We start from the raw sequence: 19227 nt of genomic DNA, 5'->3' as shown, positions 1-19227 counted from the left end.
AAAAAAAATATTTTAAAAACTTTTTATTGACAGAATCATCATTCTCCTGACTGCATTTCCGGCAGTTCTTACTTTCGCCACTAGAAGGCGATTGGCCGATTTCTGGGGGTCAGTACTCCGGAAGTTGACTGTTTTTGGAAATTCCTGGTAACCTCTGTAAACAATTCATTTAGACCCTGCATTTATTTGAAAGGGGCATTTATTTGCTGAAATGTGGGGCATTACCCGGCTATTAAAACGGACAAGCGGCTATTTGAGACTTAGCATTTAAAGTTTTATTGTATGCTACCAGCTTATACTAACACGAGTTAGCATTTAGCAGTCACTTCTAAACCTGAAAAGGGACTACTTCTAAATGTTATGCAGCAAAAAAAGCCAAATCAGATTTTAGTAACCACAGTGGGCCTGTTACAATACATCAATCACAACGGATTTGACGAATATCCACTTTGTTAGATCAGATTTGTTGAATGTGCACCAACCTGGCATCCTTCTTCTATCCCCCCCAGTCTGCTTTCCAGTGACCTCTTTAGAGCATCTATTGAAGTCTTGTGGTGGGGATGAGGGGCGTTGTACAAAACAAAGTCTTCATCGATTGGATCATCTCTAACCAATCAGAGTATTAAAGTCAATTACACATTTTCTAACTGGACGCTTTACCCACGTGTGTTCTGGCTCTGGCCCAACCCATCGGTCTCTGGACCAATCAGACGGCCCCAAATGTGTTCGCATTCGGTGAAGGGTTGGGGAGGTACATAGATCCAGATTGATAGTGGAGAAGAAATTAACGTCCGTGGGTGTGGCGCAGCGTTCGGCCAGACCAAGTCTGGGTAGCCAGGCAACAAGAAAACATGCAACAAGGAAAAGTGAGGGGAACAGTTTGGTTCTCTTTACATGCCAAAAAGCAAGCAGCACCATTCGAGAACACTGCACGTTCATTCTGAGAAAAATATTTACATTTTGCATCCCTGTAATCTAGTGAACAGTCTTAAAAGGTAGACTACGCGAAATGACATTGCCACCAGCAGCACATCAGATATTGAGATGAGTAGATGCAAGGCTTCGCCCTCACACAGTATCTGCTCATGTGCACAGTTGGCTTCACGGTAGCCAGGGCACCAAAACAGCAGAGAAGTTGAGCCTCACGCTCTTTGTTGTCACTGAAATTGACCCTCTATGCAGTTTACTTTTTGCATCTATGTTGTATCGCTGAGTCTACCTTTCAGAATACCTCCTTTACAATGTTCTGTACATGAGTAGCCTATAATTTAACTAAATTATAACACAAACACAACTACACATAAAAATGTCTGTTAAAAATGATTGACCAGAGTTAAGACGTGATGTGGGGCTATGGTTTTCATGGAGTTCGGTCTTTGCAGTTATTTTTCCTTTAGAGTTGGATAAATAAACTTACATTATTATAAATATACAGTATTATATGGCATTCATCTTTACAAAAGCCAACATGGAAAATTGCAGACAACTTATCAGTAATGGACATTATTTGTGTGTTATGATTGTTATTGTAGAAAGTTAATCAGTTACACCATGATTGTAACTTCTCAATCTCAGCAGACAGTCTGTGCATTATTAGTTCATACATGTAGCTACATTGCTTTGTAACAAGACAAACATTTGTGCATTCATTGTCCATCTCTGTACCCTGTTATACATCCCAGGTTTCTCTGTTTTATTTATTATTGCAAATCATATCAGAAAGTGTATGATGCAGCAAAGAGGTCTCCCTGTATTTTCAGACAACAGATCCTATAGATAATTCAAAAAGCTTTATTGGCCGTCCAATTTACAGTGGAAGAACAAGAATCATTCCTCTTCTGCTTTGTCTCTCACTTCAGTCGTCCCCTCATTTTCTGTGGCTAAGCCTGCAGCAGGGCTAGTGCCCTGGGAGTCAGCAGGGCTGGTGCCTTGTGAGTCAGGAGGGTTGTCTGGGGTATCCGAGAGGGGTTGGGGGGCCTCCTCCTCGCAGGGAGGGTTGTCTGGAGTATCTGAGAGGGGTTGGGGAGCCTCCTTGCTGGAAAGGTTGGGCGATGATGCACCCCTTGTTGATGGATCTACTGGTTCAGTAGCATCACAAGGTGGTGAGTCTTCTTTCACTGGAGAAGTCTCTTCCTCTTCCATGCTCTCTTCTAAAGGAGGTATCCCTTCTTCCTCCAACTCTCCTTCCACAGGATCCATCCCCTCTTCAGTTCCTTCTTTCTCCATAGAAGTCATCCCTTCTTCAACAGGTGTTAGGTCGTCCTCGACAGGGGGCATATCCCCTTCGTTAGGAGCCATCCCATCGTCTTCCATCCCTTCTTCCATCTCGTCCTCCACAGGGGGTATCATGCCCTCCTCTCTGCCCCCAGGGAAGCTCCTGTCTTGGTAGAGGAACTTCAGTTGCTCTTCAAAGTACTCCTCCAGGCTCAGTCCTGCACCTCCCACCTCAGTGTCAGCCTGTCAATGAAACAAAAGTATTTTATGAAGCCTTTTTGCATCAGCAGTTGTCACAAAGTGCTTTACAGTTACCCGAGCTCAAAGACCAAGCAAAGCAGAAGCGAAAGCACTGAAAGCACTGTCATAAGGAATAAAATAGGAAAACAAGCACATTACTGTATGCTATGTATATCTCTAATTAAACAAAACAGAAGTGTTGTGTCTGTCTGAATTCTGTTAACACATTTAGGGCTGGTTTCCCCAGACCTAAATTAAGCCTTCTACTAGACATTGAGCATACTTTTAGTCCATTCTAAATAGGCTTAACTTGGGTCTGGGAAACCAGGGCATTTTCAGTTGTGGTCCAATGCAAAAAAATTTTTTTATTTATTTATTATTCTAGTGTGGTACGCCAGCACAATAATCCATTCTAAGTTCGTCATATTGTGTGTCGTGTAGTCTTGCCATACCTGGTAATACTTTGCACAGTTCCTGAATATGAGCCTGACATCCTTGACAAACTCCTCAGCACTGCAGTAACGTGGGCTCTCCTTAGATTCCAGCCTGCTCTTCACTATGGACAGGTCCATTGGAGTCTCAATCAGCTCCTTATACTCTGGGATTGACTAGACATATCAGATGGGGGAACCATCATTACTTAACTGTGATAAATTAACCAAAATGTGTGGTGTCTGGGGATTGGGAGTTAAGACAATTTTTCTGATTCCATAGACAAAGTCGTATCGTATTGATTTAATTAAAACTACAGAGCAAAAACTTTCTATGGGGCAGTTGGTAATTGCAGTCTTACCGACGGTGAGGCAGGCTCCTGGAAATCTGTACTGAACTCGTTGCAGTAGATGCAGAGCAACAGTCTCTCACATTTCCTTTTATCAACTGGAGGGAATCCCTCTGATCCTGGCTCTTCCTTCATGGCTGGCAATTCTCCCTGGCTATCTGGGTTATACACCATCTCAGGACTGGTCAGGTCACGACAGAACGAACAGAACCACTCACCACTGGAAACATAGGGGGGTTAGTGAATTCAGTCTCAATATTGCAATAACCCCAGTTCATATTACAAGGTACTGCTAACTAATCACCCTTCAGAGACAGCTTTATTACATTTTTAATTATATATTTATTTTTTACCCCCTTTTCATGGTATCCAATTGGTAGTTAGTCTTGTTCCATCGCTGCAACTCCCGTACGGACTCGGAGAGGCGAAGGTCGAGAGCCGTGCTTCCTCCGAAACACAACCCAGCAGGCACTGCGCCCGGCCCGCCACAGGAGCCGCGATGGGACAAGAACATCCCTGCCGGCCAAACCCTCCCCTAAACCGGACGATGCTGGGCCAGTTGTGAGCCGCCCTATGGGTCTCCTGGTAGAGATCCTGGTTCGAACCAGGATCTCTCGTGGCACAGCTAGCACTGCAATGCAGTGCCTTAGACCACTGCGCCACTTGGGAGGCCCAGGTGTATTAAATTTAACAGGCAGAGCAGGTAGGACAGTGTAGCTGTGAGTGGCACATAGAAATTTAAAAGTAGGTGTTAATTACCTGGGAGACTCTCTAAGTGTAGGTATATGACAGTTCAGATGGAAGACTTTGGGACATCGGTCACAGCAGAGCAGTTCTCCTCCGTTCTGACACACAGCGCACCAGTCTTCATTGGGGTCGTCTTCAGGGACACTTGGGGCCTTTTCTGGGTCTGGTTGGGGGTCTGCCTCCAGCTCTACCTGGGTCTCTGGCTGGGGCTCTGGCTCTGGCTGGGGCTCTGGCTGGGGCTCCGGCTCCGGCTGGGGCTCCGGCTGGGGCTCCACCATGGGTGCTGGGAGAGATTGCTGCTGGGGCTGGGACTGGGGCTTGGGCTGGATGCCTGTACTGCTGTCTGGCAGGCTGGCTGAGGCTCCAACACTAGACTGCACCTGGAGGATGGAAGAGAGACTAGGGAGATTCTATCATCTTTCATACTTGATTGTATACAATATACCTCTTTCAAAGGCACACAGAGATAGACACATACTGAGAGTGTGTAAATGCAGTCATACTTACAAAGCTGACTTCGTCATCGTCCTCTGGTTCGTCCTTGATGACAATGATTGGTCCGGGGGACGACCTTCGCCTCCGCTTAGCTGAGGAGGGTGGAGCCGCCGCATTAGGCTCTGTGCGCTTCCAGGAAGCAGACCTTCAACACCGAACCACATATTACAACCAGGAACACATCAACCTCATGGTACAGATATTACAGCCAGGAACACATCCACCAAAAGGTACATACTGTGAACTTGGTGTGGGGTGTAAAGAGGACAGCACCCTGTGGTGTGGGAGTGGGGTTCACCTACCCTATGTTGGCTTCAGAGGAAGAAGATTTGGACATGGGGGAATTCTGTCTTCCTTGTGCTGAGGAGAGAAAGAGAAAGTGGTTTTAATGAGAATAAATTATGTTTGGGCATGAATAGCTCATTTAATTATATTTCATGTTTGTTTTGCATGTAACAAATGAGGGAAGTATGAGGGTAAGACGCCTACCATGTCTGTCTGGGAAGGCAGTAGCTTGGCTCGGAGCATAACTAGCTCTGGGGTTGGGCATGGATAATGATGATGAAGCTCCACTGGGGTCACTCCTCCTCAGTTGTGCGGCTTCCATCATGTTACGCTGAAAACAACAACCAGAGTTACTCTATTTCTCGTTTGTGTGTGTGTGGCAAATACACAACCATTGAGACATAAAATACATGTAAATATATTAAATCATGAGTTTCAGCTTCAGCTTACGGGAAACCGCATGTACCTGGTGTATAGAGGCTTGAGTGCTGATGGATCCTGTGTTGGAAGGGGGTGCATGAGAGTAGCGGGAGGTACCCTGTAACACATCCATTGGTTTGGGAGGGAAGCTGGAGTTGTGGATGAGATCCCTCAGAGACTAGAATGGCACAAAAGTCAGAGGTAAGCATTTTTCACAAGTCTTGCAATTTGTAGGCGAATTATGACAAATGCTAAACATGGATTACTACAGGCAATAACACAACTCAGTAAACATTTTAATCATAACTGGTGTCTTTGCATCAGCTTGTCTCCATTTTATCACAACTGAAATAGCATGTTCTCAGTGGCTCAGTCTTATTGTACACTGTCTGATAACAGCAAAGAGCAAATCTACAACTTAAAAAAGGGATAAGAAATATATACATATTTTTTTAAGAATAACAAATACCTGAGGAGGGAATCCTGTGTTTTGCAGCATAGAGGTGGGGCTCCTGGGGTTGGGATGGGTTTGGGGCCCGGAGGGTCCGTAACTCCGGCCCGGCTGCTGGATCTGTACCATGTTGGGGGGACCTTGTGACGGAGAACCCCCCTGGTGGGGCCTCTGTGGAGGGGGGCCCCCTGGCCCCGGGAGCTTCAGACCCTGCTGGTACCAGGACCAGTGGTTGGGAGGGGGCTGTCCAGCCCTGTTGGGGTGCTGGGCAAGTTTCTCTACCTGCAGCTGGAGCTGGGCCAGGGTGCTCCCACGCTGGTGGGCGGAGGAGCCTGGAGGGAAAGCCCCGGGAGGGCCCTCTCCTCTGGGGCCGGGGCCAGGCTGGCTGGGGTGGCCAGGAGGGAAGCCCTGCTGCATGGAACTGGGCTGACGACCAGGGATTCTCTCTACTGCCAAAGACCCTTAGGAAATACACAGAAACATGAGAAGAAAAAAAATGTTCAACAATGTCTGCATTTAACATCATGGGGATGATTTTGAATTACGCCTACAGTATCCGTCAGAACTGAAGTTTTAGCGTTCTTACCAAGATCGACATTTGAGGCCCAGAAACCGGAGCGACACTGGAAGCGGACTGAGCTCTGAGGGACGATGGATGCGTTACAGTTGGCCCTCATTAGGTAATGGATTTGGCAAAGAATCTGAAAGAAAACATTTCTGAATCACTCAAATTGTAGTAGCCTAATGCTTTTGAACATAACAAATTCAGTTTCCAATGTGAATTTCTACACAGAGCTGTCTGAACAATTTAGGTCAACATTGGGATTAAAAGGTAGGCCAAAATAAATCCATCTCCCTAGTGAAAGTCATGGTTCCTACCAATCTCTTGCAGTACAGGAGAGCTGTGCCACTGTGACTGGCTGTGGCCCACTTGGTGAAGTTGATGACGTGATCTAGATGTCTGGTCAGGTGGCTGACATCTTCTTGTTGTTTCTTTAGTCCGACCTCATGGTCCTTCGTCAGTGTCTGACACAACCACCATGATTAGCACAAAGCTACTTACAAATATGCTCACATAGTGTGATTAGCGCCATGTCAGCAGAAGTGTACATTATTTTATTATGTGGTGGAATGATGTGATTGCTCATGTCCTGTTTAACAAGCATACCTCAAGTTGATTGACCAAGATTTTTCCCTTTCTGTTGATCTCCATGATCAAGTTGCAAATTGACTTCTTTATCTCATTGGTGACAGACTTGCGGTTTTCATCGACTTGCTGGAGTCTGAAAGAATAAAGATAGTAGAAAAGCAGGAAATTATGAGTTTGCCTGTAGTCAGTCATGCTATTGAACGTGTCTATGTACATACCATGACATGTGAGTTTAGTTTGCATGTTTAGTGTATGTAATTACCCATTGTTGATGCAATTGGACACTTCTTCTATGGCTTTCCTCTTCTCCTGTAGCTGATGCGTCATGTTTTCCAGGTGTTGCCTGTGGTTTCTGTAGGCGTCTTCAAGGAACTGGTAACTGGAGAGACAAGATATGCAGAGTGTAATGGGAAATTACTTGAGTAATTATTTTCCTGTATTTGATTTACTGGTGATATTGATTGATGTGTAAAAAACATAACTGTTTGTGCTGGGAGACGCAGACAGATGCGTTCCCTTGGGGAAGGGAAACAGGAATTAACCACGTATGTTTAAGTACCATATTTAATTAAGTCATTTTGCACCTGTTAGTCTATAATTATCTGTTGTAACAAATTTACTGAGTTAAAGCTCATAAAAGGAAATCAGCCAATTAAAATAAAATTAGGCCCTAATCTATGGATTTCACATGACTGGGCAGGGGGCACAGCCAAAGGGAAATTGCTAGCTACCATCTGTACAAAGGGCTTTATTACAGGTAGATATACTCCTCAGTTTCAGGTAAAGAAGCCGAATGTGCAGGTCCTGGGCTGGCGTGGTTACACGTGGTCTGCGGTTGTGAGGCCGGTTTGACATACTGCCAAATTCTCTAAAACAACATTGGAGGCGGCTTATGGTGGAGAAATGAAGATTAAATTATCTGGCAACAACTCTGGTAGACATTCCTTCAGTCAGCATGCCAATTGCATGCGACATCTGTGGCATCGTGTTGTGTGACAAAACTGCACATTTTAGAGTGGCCTTTTATTGTCCCTAGCACAAGATGCACCGGTGTAATGATCATGCTGCTTAATCAGCTTCTTGATATGCCACACCTGTCAGGTGGATGGATTGGCTTGATAAATAAGAAATGTTCACTAACAGGGAATGTAAACAAATGTGTGCACAAAATTTTAGAGAAATAAGCCTTTTGTGCATATGGAAAATGGGATCTTTTGTTTCAGCTCATGAAACGTGGGACCAACATGTTACGTTATATTTTTGTTAAGTACAAGTTGATGTTCCGCCTTACACCTGTTTAACTGCTAGTATCAAATGTCTGTCTGTGTTGAATGTTATGGTTAAAGTTTGTCTGAGCCTAGGGCACACTGATAATGTAATGTATCTGAGACACAGATTCTGTAGCAGTTCATGTGACTTCCTACAAGCCTCTGTTTACAGAACCTTCAGTGCTGTATGATTAATATATAATTAGAGGTGTTCTCCCTGAATTCTTGTAATAAACCAGATGGATTTTTATTGATCTTATCAACGACTGCTCTCCTTTTTGTTCACCTGAAAATCCACACAGAGGATTAATACCAACACATGAAGCACAGGTACAAAAACAATACTTCAAAATATAGAACCAGTTTGAGTATAATATTGACTATTGAAGGTTTCAACCCAGACCTCTGATAGGTAGGTCTCTTGTTACATTGAAGTCGTTTAGAAAGATGCTCTTATACAGAGCGACTTCCAGTTAATGCTAGCAGATACAGCATGCTAGCAGAAGCCCACAGACTTCCAGTCATTGTGCTTACACTAGTTAGCATTGGCTCTAGAAACTAACTAACTTCCTTCATACTGGACACAGAGACATAAGAATTGTATCCACTAGTTCATCTGACTCTGGGTAAGTAAATTAGGGTCCTCATCGTCAAAATCCCGAAGTATCCCTTTAACTTAATCGGGGTAGGGGGCAGTATTTTGACGTCCGGAAGAAGAAGGTGCCCAGAGTAAACTGCCTGCTACTCAGTCCCAGAAGCTAAGACATGCATATTATTAGTAGATTTGGATAGAAAACACTGAAGTTTCTAAAACTGTTTGAATGATGACTGTGAGTATAACAGAACTCATTTGGCAGGCAAAAACCTGAGAAAAAAAATCCAACCAGGAAGTGTGGAAATCTGAGGTTTGTAGTTTTTCCAAGTGATTCCCTATCCAATATACAGTGTCTGTGGGGTCATTTTGCACTTCCTAAGGCTTCCACTAGATGTCAACAGTCTTTAGAACGTTGTTTCATGCTTCTACTGTGAATGGGGAGAGAATAAGAGCCATTGGAATCAGATGACTGAGAAAATGACAAACTCAGTGGCGCGCGCTCCCGTGAGAGTTAGCTGTGTTCCTTTTCTTTTTTGAAGACAAAGGAATCGTCCAGTTGGAATATTATGGAAGATTTATGATAAAAACATCCTAAAGATTTATTCTATACATCGTTTGACATGTTTCTACGAACTGTAATATAACTTTGACTATTCGCCTGAACTAACTGCTCTAGCACAGTGGATTTGGATTACTCGACTGAACGCGCGAACAAAAAGGAGGTATTTGGACATAAAGGATGGAATTTATCGAAACAAATGAACATTTGTTGTGAAACTGGGATTCCTGGGAGTGCATTCCGATGAAGATCAAAGGTAAGTGAATATTTATAATGCTATTTCTGAGTTTCGTTGACTCCACAAAATGGCGGGTTTGGTTTTGTGACTGAGCGCTGTACTCAGATTATTTCAAAGTGTGCTTTCGCTGTAAAGCTTTTTGGAAATCGTACACAGCGGTTGCATTAAGGAGAAGTGTATCTATAATTCTTTGAATAACAGTTGTATATTTTATCAATGTTTATGATGCGTATTTCTGTAAATTGATGTGCTCATTCACTGGCAGTTTTGGGAGGCAAAACATTTCTGAACATTACACGCCAATGTAAAATGGGGTTTTTGGATATAAATATGAACTTTATCGAGCAAAACATACATGTATTGTGTAACATGAAGTCCTATGAGTGCCATCTGATGAAGATCATCAAAGGTTAGTGATTAATTATAGCTGTAGTTCTGGTTTTTGTGACACCTCTCCTTGCTTGGAAAATGGCTGTGTGGTTTTTCTTGTCTCGACGCTGTCCTAACATAATCTAATGTTATGCTTTTGCCGTAAAGCCTTTTTGAAATTGGACAATGTGGTTGGATTAATGAGAAGTGTATCTTTAAAATGGGATATAATAGTTGTATGTTTGAGCAATTTGAATTATGAGATTTGTTGTTTTGAATTTGCCGCCCTGCTATTTCACTGGCTGTTGAACGCTAGCTTCCCACATGTCCCAGAGAGGTTAAAGACACAAAGAGCCTGCAATGCTATTACCATAATCTCAAGGCCATGCCGAGTTCAATGAGATGCCCCGCTTGACCGTAGCTCGCTCGGTCTAAGCGCAGCGACCGTGAAAAGAAGTGGGCCCAAAATGAAGCTAGCATCCCACACACCCCAGAGAGGTTAACCTGTTGAGGACAGACGTTCCGCTAGCGGAACCCCGTTCCGCCTGCAGAACCCCTAGCCAACAGCCAACGGCATCGCACGGCGCAAAATACAAAACCAACTAAAATACCACAATTCAATTTTCTCAAACAATCAATCAACTATTTTACACCATTTTAAAGATAAGACTCTCGTTAATCTAACCACATTGTCCGATTTCAAAAAGGCTTTACAGCGAAAGCAAAACATTAGATTATGTTAGGGGAGTACATAGACACAAATAATCACACAGCCATTTTCCAAGCAAGCATATATGTCACATAAACCCAAACCACAGCTAAATGCAGCACTAACCTTTGATGATCTTCATCAGATGACACTCCTAGGACATTATGTTATACAATACATGCATGTTTTGTTCAATCAAGTTCATATTTATATCAAAAAACAGCTTTTTACATTAGCATGTGATGTTCAGAACTAGCATACCCACCGAAAACTTCCGGTGAATTTACTAAATTACTCATGATAAACGTTGACAAAATACATAAATTATTTTAAGAATTATAGATACAGAACTCCTTTATGCAATCGCGGTGTCAGATTTTAAAATAGCTTTTCGCGAAAGCACATTTTGCAATATTCTGAGTACATAGCTCGGCCATCACAGACTAGCTAATTTGACACCCACCAAGTATGGGGCTCACTAAACTCAGAATTACTATTAGAAAAATTGGATTACCTTTGATGTTCTTCGTCAGAATGCACTCCCAGGACTTCTACTTCAACAACAAATGTTGTTTTGGTTCCAAATAATCCATAGTTATATTCAAATACCTCCGTTTTGTTCGTGCGTTCAGGTCACTATCCGAAGAGTGATGCGCGAGCGCATTTCGTGACAAAAAATGTCAAAATATTCCATTACCGTACTTAGAAGCATGTCAAACGCTGTTTAAAATCAATTTTTATGCAATTTTTCTCGTAAAATAGCGATAATAGTCCAACCGGGCAACGTTGTATTCATTCAAAGGCTGAAAGAAAAAAATGGAGTAGTCTCGTGAACGCGCCTTTCGTCTCACTGTCCCCAGGCTGACCACTTACAAATTCTGCTGCTGTTCTTTTCCCAGAGACAGCAGACACCCCATTCCACTTTCTGGCGGCTTTAGAGAGCCAATGGAAGCCTTAGAAAATGTCACGTTACAGCAGAGATGCTGTATTTTCAATAGAGATGCAACAGAAGGACAATAAATTGTCAGACAGTAAGGTCCCTCAGTTGAGCAGTGAATTTCAAACACAGATTAAACCACAAAAGACCAGGAAGGTTTTCCAATGCCTTGCAAAGGGCACCTCTATTAGTAGATGGGTAAAAATAAAAACGCAGACATTGAATATCCCTTTGAGCATGGCGAAGTTATTATTTACACTTTTGATTGCCTGTCAATACAAAGATACAGGCGCATTTCCTAACTCAGTTGCCGGAGAGGAAGGAAACCACTCAGGGATTTCACCATGAGGCCAAAGGTCTTTAAAAAACAGTTTGAGTTTAATGGCTGTGATAGAACTCTGAGGATGGAGCAACATTGTAGTTACGCCACAATACTAACCCAATAGACAGAGTGAAAATGAAGCCTGTAGAGAACAGTCTCGTGAACGCGCCTTTCAGTCTCACTGTCCCCAGGCTGACCACTAACAAATTCTGCTGCTGTTCTTTGCCCAGAGACAGCAGACACCCCATTCCACTTTCTGGCGGCTTTAGAGAGCCAATGGAAGCCTTAGAAAATGTCACGTTACAGCAGAGATGCTGTATTTTCAATAGAGATGCAACAGAAGGACAACAAATTGTCAGACAGGGCACTTCCTGCATGGAATCTTCTCAGGTTTTGGCCTGCCATATGAGTTCTGTTATACTCACAGACACCATTCAAACAGTTTTAGAAACTTTAGAGTGTTTTCTATCCAAATCTACTAATTATATGCATATTCTAGTTTCTGGGCAGGAGTAGTAACCAGATTAAATTGGGTACGTTTTTTATCCGGCCGTGAAAATACTGCCCCCTATCCCAAAGAAGTTAAGGTAGCTAGGCACGACAAAAGAGATTCTCTGAAACTAACCTGGAAACATAAAGGGTGAATAAATAATGTAGTCATACTTGTGGTCTTTGTGCTTGAGCAGCTGACAGTCCCTGCAGGTGAGACGGTCACAGGTCTCACAGAACAGTTTGAGAGGCTCCTGCTTGTGGATGTCACAGAACACTGGCTTCTGTGAGGACGCACCCACAGCCTCTGGAATAAGACAAGAATTTAGCATATAAGAAACTAAATCACTATGCATTTACCTTTCTACATATTTGTGATGTGGTTTCATAGATTTCGTTGTACCTTCCACCTTCCTTGGCACTGGATATTATATTTTGTTACAGTATACTATTCAGAAAGCCACATATTTTCATAGAGTAGGCTACCTGGGGACATCTCCTCCTTCTGCCGTATGGTATGATCCCTGGTGAACTTCACCCTCTGGTGGGCCTCAATACACGTCACACACAGGAACTCCACGCACTCCACACAGAACCCTGTGGCCTCGGTGTTGTCATCACAACTCATACACACCTGGAAATAGGGAAGGGAGAACATATGAGCAAGAACTGGTTTTTGCTTGAATCCATGATTTTAGTCTTATGCAAGGCAACGTTTCAGTGGTGACACATGGTATACAGTGCGTTCAGAAAGTATTCACACTGAACTTTTTCCACATTTTGTTGTGTTAGTCTGAATTTAAAATGGATTAAATAGAGATTTGTTATCACTGGCTTACACACAATACCCCATAATGTCAAAGTGGAATTATGTTAGGTTAAATGTCTTGAGTCAATAAGTATTCATTCTCTTGTTATGGCAAGCCTAAATACGTTCAGGAATAAAAATGTACTTAACAAGTCACATATGTTGCATGGACACAGTGTTTAACATAATTTTTGAATGAATTCCTCATCTCTGTACCCCACAATTATCTGTAAGGTCCCTCAGTTGAGCAGTGAATTTCAAACACAGATTAAACCACAAAAGACCAGGAAGGTTTTCCAATGCCTTGCAAAGGGCACCTCTATTATTAGATGGGTAAAAATAAAAACGCAGACATTGAATATCCCTTTGAGCATGGCGAAGTTATTATTTACACTTTTGATTGCCTGTCAATACAAAGATACAGGCGCATTTCCTAACTCAGTTGCCGGAGAGGAAGGAAACCACTCAGGGATTTCACCATGAGGCCAAAGGTCTTTAAAAAAACAGTTTGAGTTTAATGGCTGTGATAGAACTCTGAGGATGGAGCAACATTGTAGTTACGCCACAATACTAACCCAATAGACAGAGTGAAAAGGAAGCCTGTAGAGAACAAAAATATTGAGAAACCTGCATTTTGTTTGCAACAAGGCACTAAAGTATTACTGCAAAAAATGTAGCAAAGCAATTCATATTTTGTCCTGAATACAGTGTTTTATTTGGGGCAAATCCAATACAACACATTATTAAGTACTACTCTCCATATGTTCATGCATAGTGGTGGTTTCACCATGTTATGGGTATGCTGTAATAGTTAAGGACTGGGAAGTTTCTCAGGATAAAAAATAAACTGAGCTAAGCACAGGCAAAATCCTAGAGGGAAACCTGGTTCAGTCTGCTTTCCACCAGACACTGGGAGATGAATTCACATTTCAGCAGGTCAAAAACCTAAAACACTAGGACATCTACACTGGCGTTTCTTACCAATAAGACATTGGATGTTCTTGAGCGCCGAGTTCAAGTTTTTACTTAAATATGCTAGAAGATCTATGGCAAGATGTGAAAATGGTTGTCTAGCAATGATCAACAACCAATTTGACAGAGCTTGAAGAATTTTGAAAAGGATAATGGCCAAATGTTGTACAATCCAGGTGTGGAAAGCTCTTAGAGAGTAGAGGTCGACTGATTAATCGGAATGGCCGATTAATTAGGGCCGATTTCAAGTTTTCATAACAATCTGAAATCGGTATTTTTGGACACCGATTTGGCCGATTTATAAAAATAAAAAAAATTACACCTTTATTTAACTAGGCAAGTCAGTTAAGAACACATTCTTATTTTCAATGACGGCCTAGGAACGGTGGGTTAACTGCCTTGTTCAGGGGCAGAACAACAGATTTTTACCTCGTCAGCTCGAGGATTCAATCTTGCAACCTTACGGTTAACTAGTCCAACGCTCTAACCACCTGCTTTACATTGCACTCCATGAGGAGCCTGCCTGTTACGCGAATGCAGTAAGAAGCCAAGGTAAGTTGCTAGCTAGCATTAAACTTACCTTATAAAAAACAATCAATCAATCATAATCACTAGTTAACTACACATGGTTGATGATATTACTAGTTTATCTAGCCTGTCCTTTGCATAGCCTGTCCTTAGCCTGTCCGTTGCATATAATCGATATGGTGCGCATTCGCGAAAAAGGACTGTCGTTGCTCCAACGTGTACCTAAGCATAAACATCAATGTCTTTCTTAAAATCAATACACAAGTATATATTTTTAAACCTGCATATTTTGTTAATATTGCCTGCTAACATGAATTTCTTTTAACTAGGGAAAATGTGTCACCTCTTGCAACAGAGTCAGGGTATATGCAGCAGTTTGGGCCACCTGGCTCGTTGCGAACTGTGTGAAGACTATTTCTTCCTAACAAAGACTGCCAACTTCGCCAAACGGGGGGATGATTTAACAAAAGCGCATTTGCGAAAAAAGCACAATCGTTGCACGATTGTACCTAACCATAAACATCAATGCCTTTCTTAAAATCAATACACAGAACTATATATTTTTAAACCTGCATATTTAGCTAAAAGATATCCAGGTTAGCAGGCAATATTAACCAGGTGATATTGTGTCACTTCTCTTGCGTTCATTGCACGCAGAGTCAGGGTATATGCAACAGTTTGGGTCGCCTGGCTCGTTGTGAACTAATTTGCCAGAATTTTACGTAATTATGACATAACATTGAAGGTTGTGCAATGTAACAGGAATATTTAGACTTAGGGATGCCACCCGTTAGATAAAATACGGAACGGTTCCGTATTTCACTGAAAGAATAAACGTTTTGTTTTCGAGATGATAGTTTCCGGATTCGACCATATTAATGACCTAAGGCTCGTATTTCTGTATGTTATTATATTATAACTAAGTCTATGATTCCATAGAGCAGTCTGACTGAGCGGTGGTAGGCACCAGCAGGCTCGTAAGCATTCATTCAAACAGCACTTTCGTGCGTTTTGCCAGCAGCTCTTCGCAATGCTTCAAGCATTGCGCTGTTTATGACTTCAAGCCTATCAACTCCCGAGATTAGGCTGGTGTAACCGATGTGAAATGGCTAGCTAGTTAGCGGTGTGCGCACTAATAGCGTTTCAAACGTCACTCGCTCTGAGACTTGGAGTAGTTGTTCCCCTTGCTCTGCATGGGTAACGCTGCTTCAAGGGTGGCTGTTCTTGATGTGTTCCTGGTTCGAGCCCAGGTAGGAGCGAGGTGAGGGACGGAAGCTATACTGTTACACTGGCAATACTAAAGTGCCTATAAGAACATCCAATAGTCAAAGGTATATGAAATAGAATATCGTAGAGAGAAATAGTCCTATAATAACTACAACCTAAAACTTCTTACCTGGGAATCTTGAAGACTCATGTTAAAAGGAACCATCAGCTTTTATATTTTCTCATGTTCTGAGCAAGGAACTTAAACGTTAGCTTTCTTACATGGCACATATTGCACTTTTATTTTCTTCTCCAACACTTTGTTTTTGCATTATTTAAACCAAATTGAACATGTTTCATTATTTATTTGAGGCTAAATTGATTTTACTGATGTATTACATTAAGTTAAAATAAGTGTTAATTCAGTATTGTTGTAATTGTCATTATTACACAAAAAAAAAAAAAAATATATATATATGTGTTTTTTTTTTATAAAACTAGCCGATTAATCGGCATCGGCTTTTTTGGGTCCTCCAATAATCGGTACCGGCGTTGAAAAATCATAATCGGTCGACCTTTATTAGAGTTACCCAGAAAGACTCACAGCTGTAATCTCTGGTTCTACAAAGTATTGACTCAGGGGTGTGAATACTTATGTTGTCACCAAAGCCCCATCCTTATACTACCCACCACTGCGACCTGTATGCTCTCGTTGGTTGGCCCTCACTACATATTTGGCGCCAAACCCACTGGCTCCAGGTCATCTATAAGTCTTTGCTAGGTAAAGCCCCACCTTATCTCAGGTCACTGGTCACCATAGCAACACCCACCCGTAGCACACACTCCAGCAGGTATATTTCACTGGTCATCCCCAAAGCCAACACTTCCTTTGGCCGCCTTTCCTTCCAGTTCTCTGCTGCCAATGACTGGAACGAATTGCAAAAAAAATAAAATAATAATCAAATAATTTTTTTTTTAAAAAAATCACTGAAGCTGGAGTCTTATATCTCTCTCTAAATTTAAGCATCAGCTGTCAGAGCAGCTTACCAATCACTGTACCTGTACACAGCCAATGTGTAAATAGCACAGCCAACTACCTCATCCCCATGTTGTTACTTACCATCTTGTTCTTTTGCACCTCAGTATCTCTATTCTCTACTTGCACATCATCATCTGCACATCTGCCATTCCAGTGTTAATGCTAAATTGTAATTATTTCGCTTCATGGCCTATTTATTGCCTTACCTCCATACTCTTCTACATTTGCACACACTGTACATAGATTTTTCTATTGTGTGATTGACTGTACATTTGTTTATGTGCAACTCTGTTGTTTTTGTCACAGTGCTTTGCTTTATCTTGGCCAGGTCACAGTTGTAAATGAGAACTTGTTCTCAACTGGCCTACCTGGTTAAATGAAGGTGAAATAAAAAATTTGATAGTTCTGTATTTAATTTTGAATACATTTGTAACAACTTCTAAAAACATGTTTTCACTTTGTCATTGTGTGTAGATGGGTGAGAAAAAAAAATATTTAATCCATTTTGAATTCAGGCTGTAACACGACAAAATGTGGAATAAGTAAACGGGTATGAATACTTTCTCTAGGCACTGTTAGTGTCCTGGGTCTCGGTCAGTAAGCACGTACTACCTGACCTTAACAGACTCCACTATCAGAAAAATGTTTTCCCCATTCGAGTGTACCATTTGTCACCCTTACTGGTAACCAATATTAACGCACCTGACTGGTCTTCTCCACTGTGCTGCTGGGAACCTCCACAGAGTCCTTCACAAAGAAGTTATCCAGCACCTCCACCTCCCAGCACTCTTGTCGACAAACTGGGCAGCGGATCACATTGACTGGAACCAGGGGAATAACATACACAGGAATGAGTAAGGCATCTTCTAATATCAAGTTACAAAAGACATCTGGATTTTAATGAAAAGTTGCAATGATCATCCTGCACTTCAGTACAGTTATCAACTTCCCGATAAACAAACTGACGGATCTCACGTGGTTTCGAGTTGTCCGCTTGAAGTTGCGGGTCGCGACGTTGTTCAGTGTTGACTAAGTTCCTTGAAGGGGGTGGAAGACACTTCTTGCAGAAAGAGTGGAGGCATGGCAGAAGTTTCGGCTCTCGGTTGTGGAAATTCAACTTACAGACAGGGCAAGTGTCCATGAGACCGATGCTACCTCCTAGCTGTTTCGCCCTCTCCTCTTCAGCTGGCAAGCTCTCTGCCTCGTTTTCCACAATAATAACAAGGTCATCGTTGTCCACAGCAGCTTCTGGGCTCTCATCCATTGTCTCGGTTGTTGCTTTGTGCCTATTCAAGATGGACTTGAGTGCTTGGAAACCAGTCACTGTTAACTAGCTAGCGGATACTAGCTAATGTTAGCTAGTCTCTCTGCAGTCTGTTAAAGTCGAAATCAGTTGGACATATGCCTTGCACGAGCAAATTTCATGGTTCCTACATAATACTACCTCCCGAAATTACCCACAGTAATGGCAGGTTTAGCCAACATTAGTATAAAATATAAATTGAAAGTGTTTAACTCTGCGGTTGAGAAGCTAGATGGCTAACGTTAGCTAGATGACACAGTTGCTACCACGAAGGATGACGTAATTTAGTTATTAAATAGCTGCCTAGTGTCAATGAAACTGAACCATAGTAGATGACACCGAATAGTAATGTTGTACAATAAACGTGCAATACAAACTTCTATCAATGTAAATTGCTAGCTACCATCTGTACAAGCAACATTCTTTCCCCCAAAAAAAACACACACGGAGTGCCCAGCATGCACTCCGATATTTTTATGGTACAGCGACCAGTTCAGGCCAAAATAGCTTGTTAAATTCGAAAGGCGTTTTTAATTGTTCAATGCAATCAACACAAGCAAATAAATGTACCAAGTAAAAAAAAAAAAAGTTCATTTATTAGATTTTTTTCACAGTCATATTTACTTACATGATTCCTCATTCATTATCAATTTATGAATCCCTCCCAAAGTCCCTGCCAGCAAAACCCAGTAGCCTGGGGAGGAGTTGATCTCCTCTCAAATGTCCTCTCTGGACTTCTGTACTGGACTTCCATATGTTCTAATATAAAACAGAGAGGATATCTTCTACTGTAGAAAGGTGTATATTTTGAGAAAGTTTGAAAGGCATATACTCATGTCTGTTTTGGTCTAATGAAACCATGAAGTATTTGATCAAATGTATTTTAGTAGTGGGCAATGTCACTGACTGTCTTCTTTTGTGATCATAGAGCCTATGTCAATAATGTATTTATTCAAATGTTATTCAAAATATGTAGCTGAGGAATACATTCCATCCTCTGGAGCTGGTCAGACCTGCTTTAGAGAGAACACTGAAGACCTTACAGCTTGACCTTGTGGGCCTATACATTGTTGAAATGGACACTGCCTTCAACGTACAGCAA

The 19227-nt window shown here is 42.0% G+C and overlaps 1 protein-coding gene across 2 annotated transcripts; it reads right to left on the bottom strand.

Moving 5' to 3' along the window:
- Nucleotides 1-252: 252 nt before the first annotated feature.
- On the bottom strand, nucleotides 253-18606 carry LOC106609102 (transcription intermediary factor 1-alpha). 2 transcript variants are annotated; one of them, XM_045721879.1, is made up of 17 exons: nucleotides 17789-18606; nucleotides 17525-17643; nucleotides 12756-12903; nucleotides 12444-12576; nucleotides 7046-7162; nucleotides 6802-6916; nucleotides 6513-6659; nucleotides 6220-6334; nucleotides 5652-6094; nucleotides 5229-5360; nucleotides 4967-5093; nucleotides 4780-4837; nucleotides 4490-4622; nucleotides 3995-4362; nucleotides 3248-3455; nucleotides 2907-3062; nucleotides 253-2457 (listed from the first exon to the last, which is right to left on the bottom strand). In XM_045721879.1, exons 1-17 carry the CDS (start codon nucleotides 18084-18086, stop codon nucleotides 1828-1830), a joined length of 3447 nt encoding a protein of 1148 aa, XP_045577835.1. In that variant the 5' UTR covers nucleotides 18087-18606; the 3' UTR covers nucleotides 253-1827. The 2 variants fall into 2 exon arrangements, with proteins under 2 accessions (XP_045577835.1, XP_014062980.1); XM_014207505.2 differs by having other exon boundaries at nucleotides 17798-18606.
- Nucleotides 18607-19227: the final 621 nt, after the last annotated feature.

This window comes from Salmo salar, chromosome ssa07 (genome assembly GCF_905237065.1).
Source record: "Salmo salar chromosome ssa07, Ssal_v3.1, whole genome shotgun sequence".
NCBI lineage: Eukaryota > Metazoa > Chordata > Actinopteri > Salmoniformes > Salmonidae > Salmo > Salmo salar.
The sequence above is the reverse complement of the archived record's forward strand: the minus strand, read 5'-3'. Positions and strand labels throughout refer to the sequence as shown.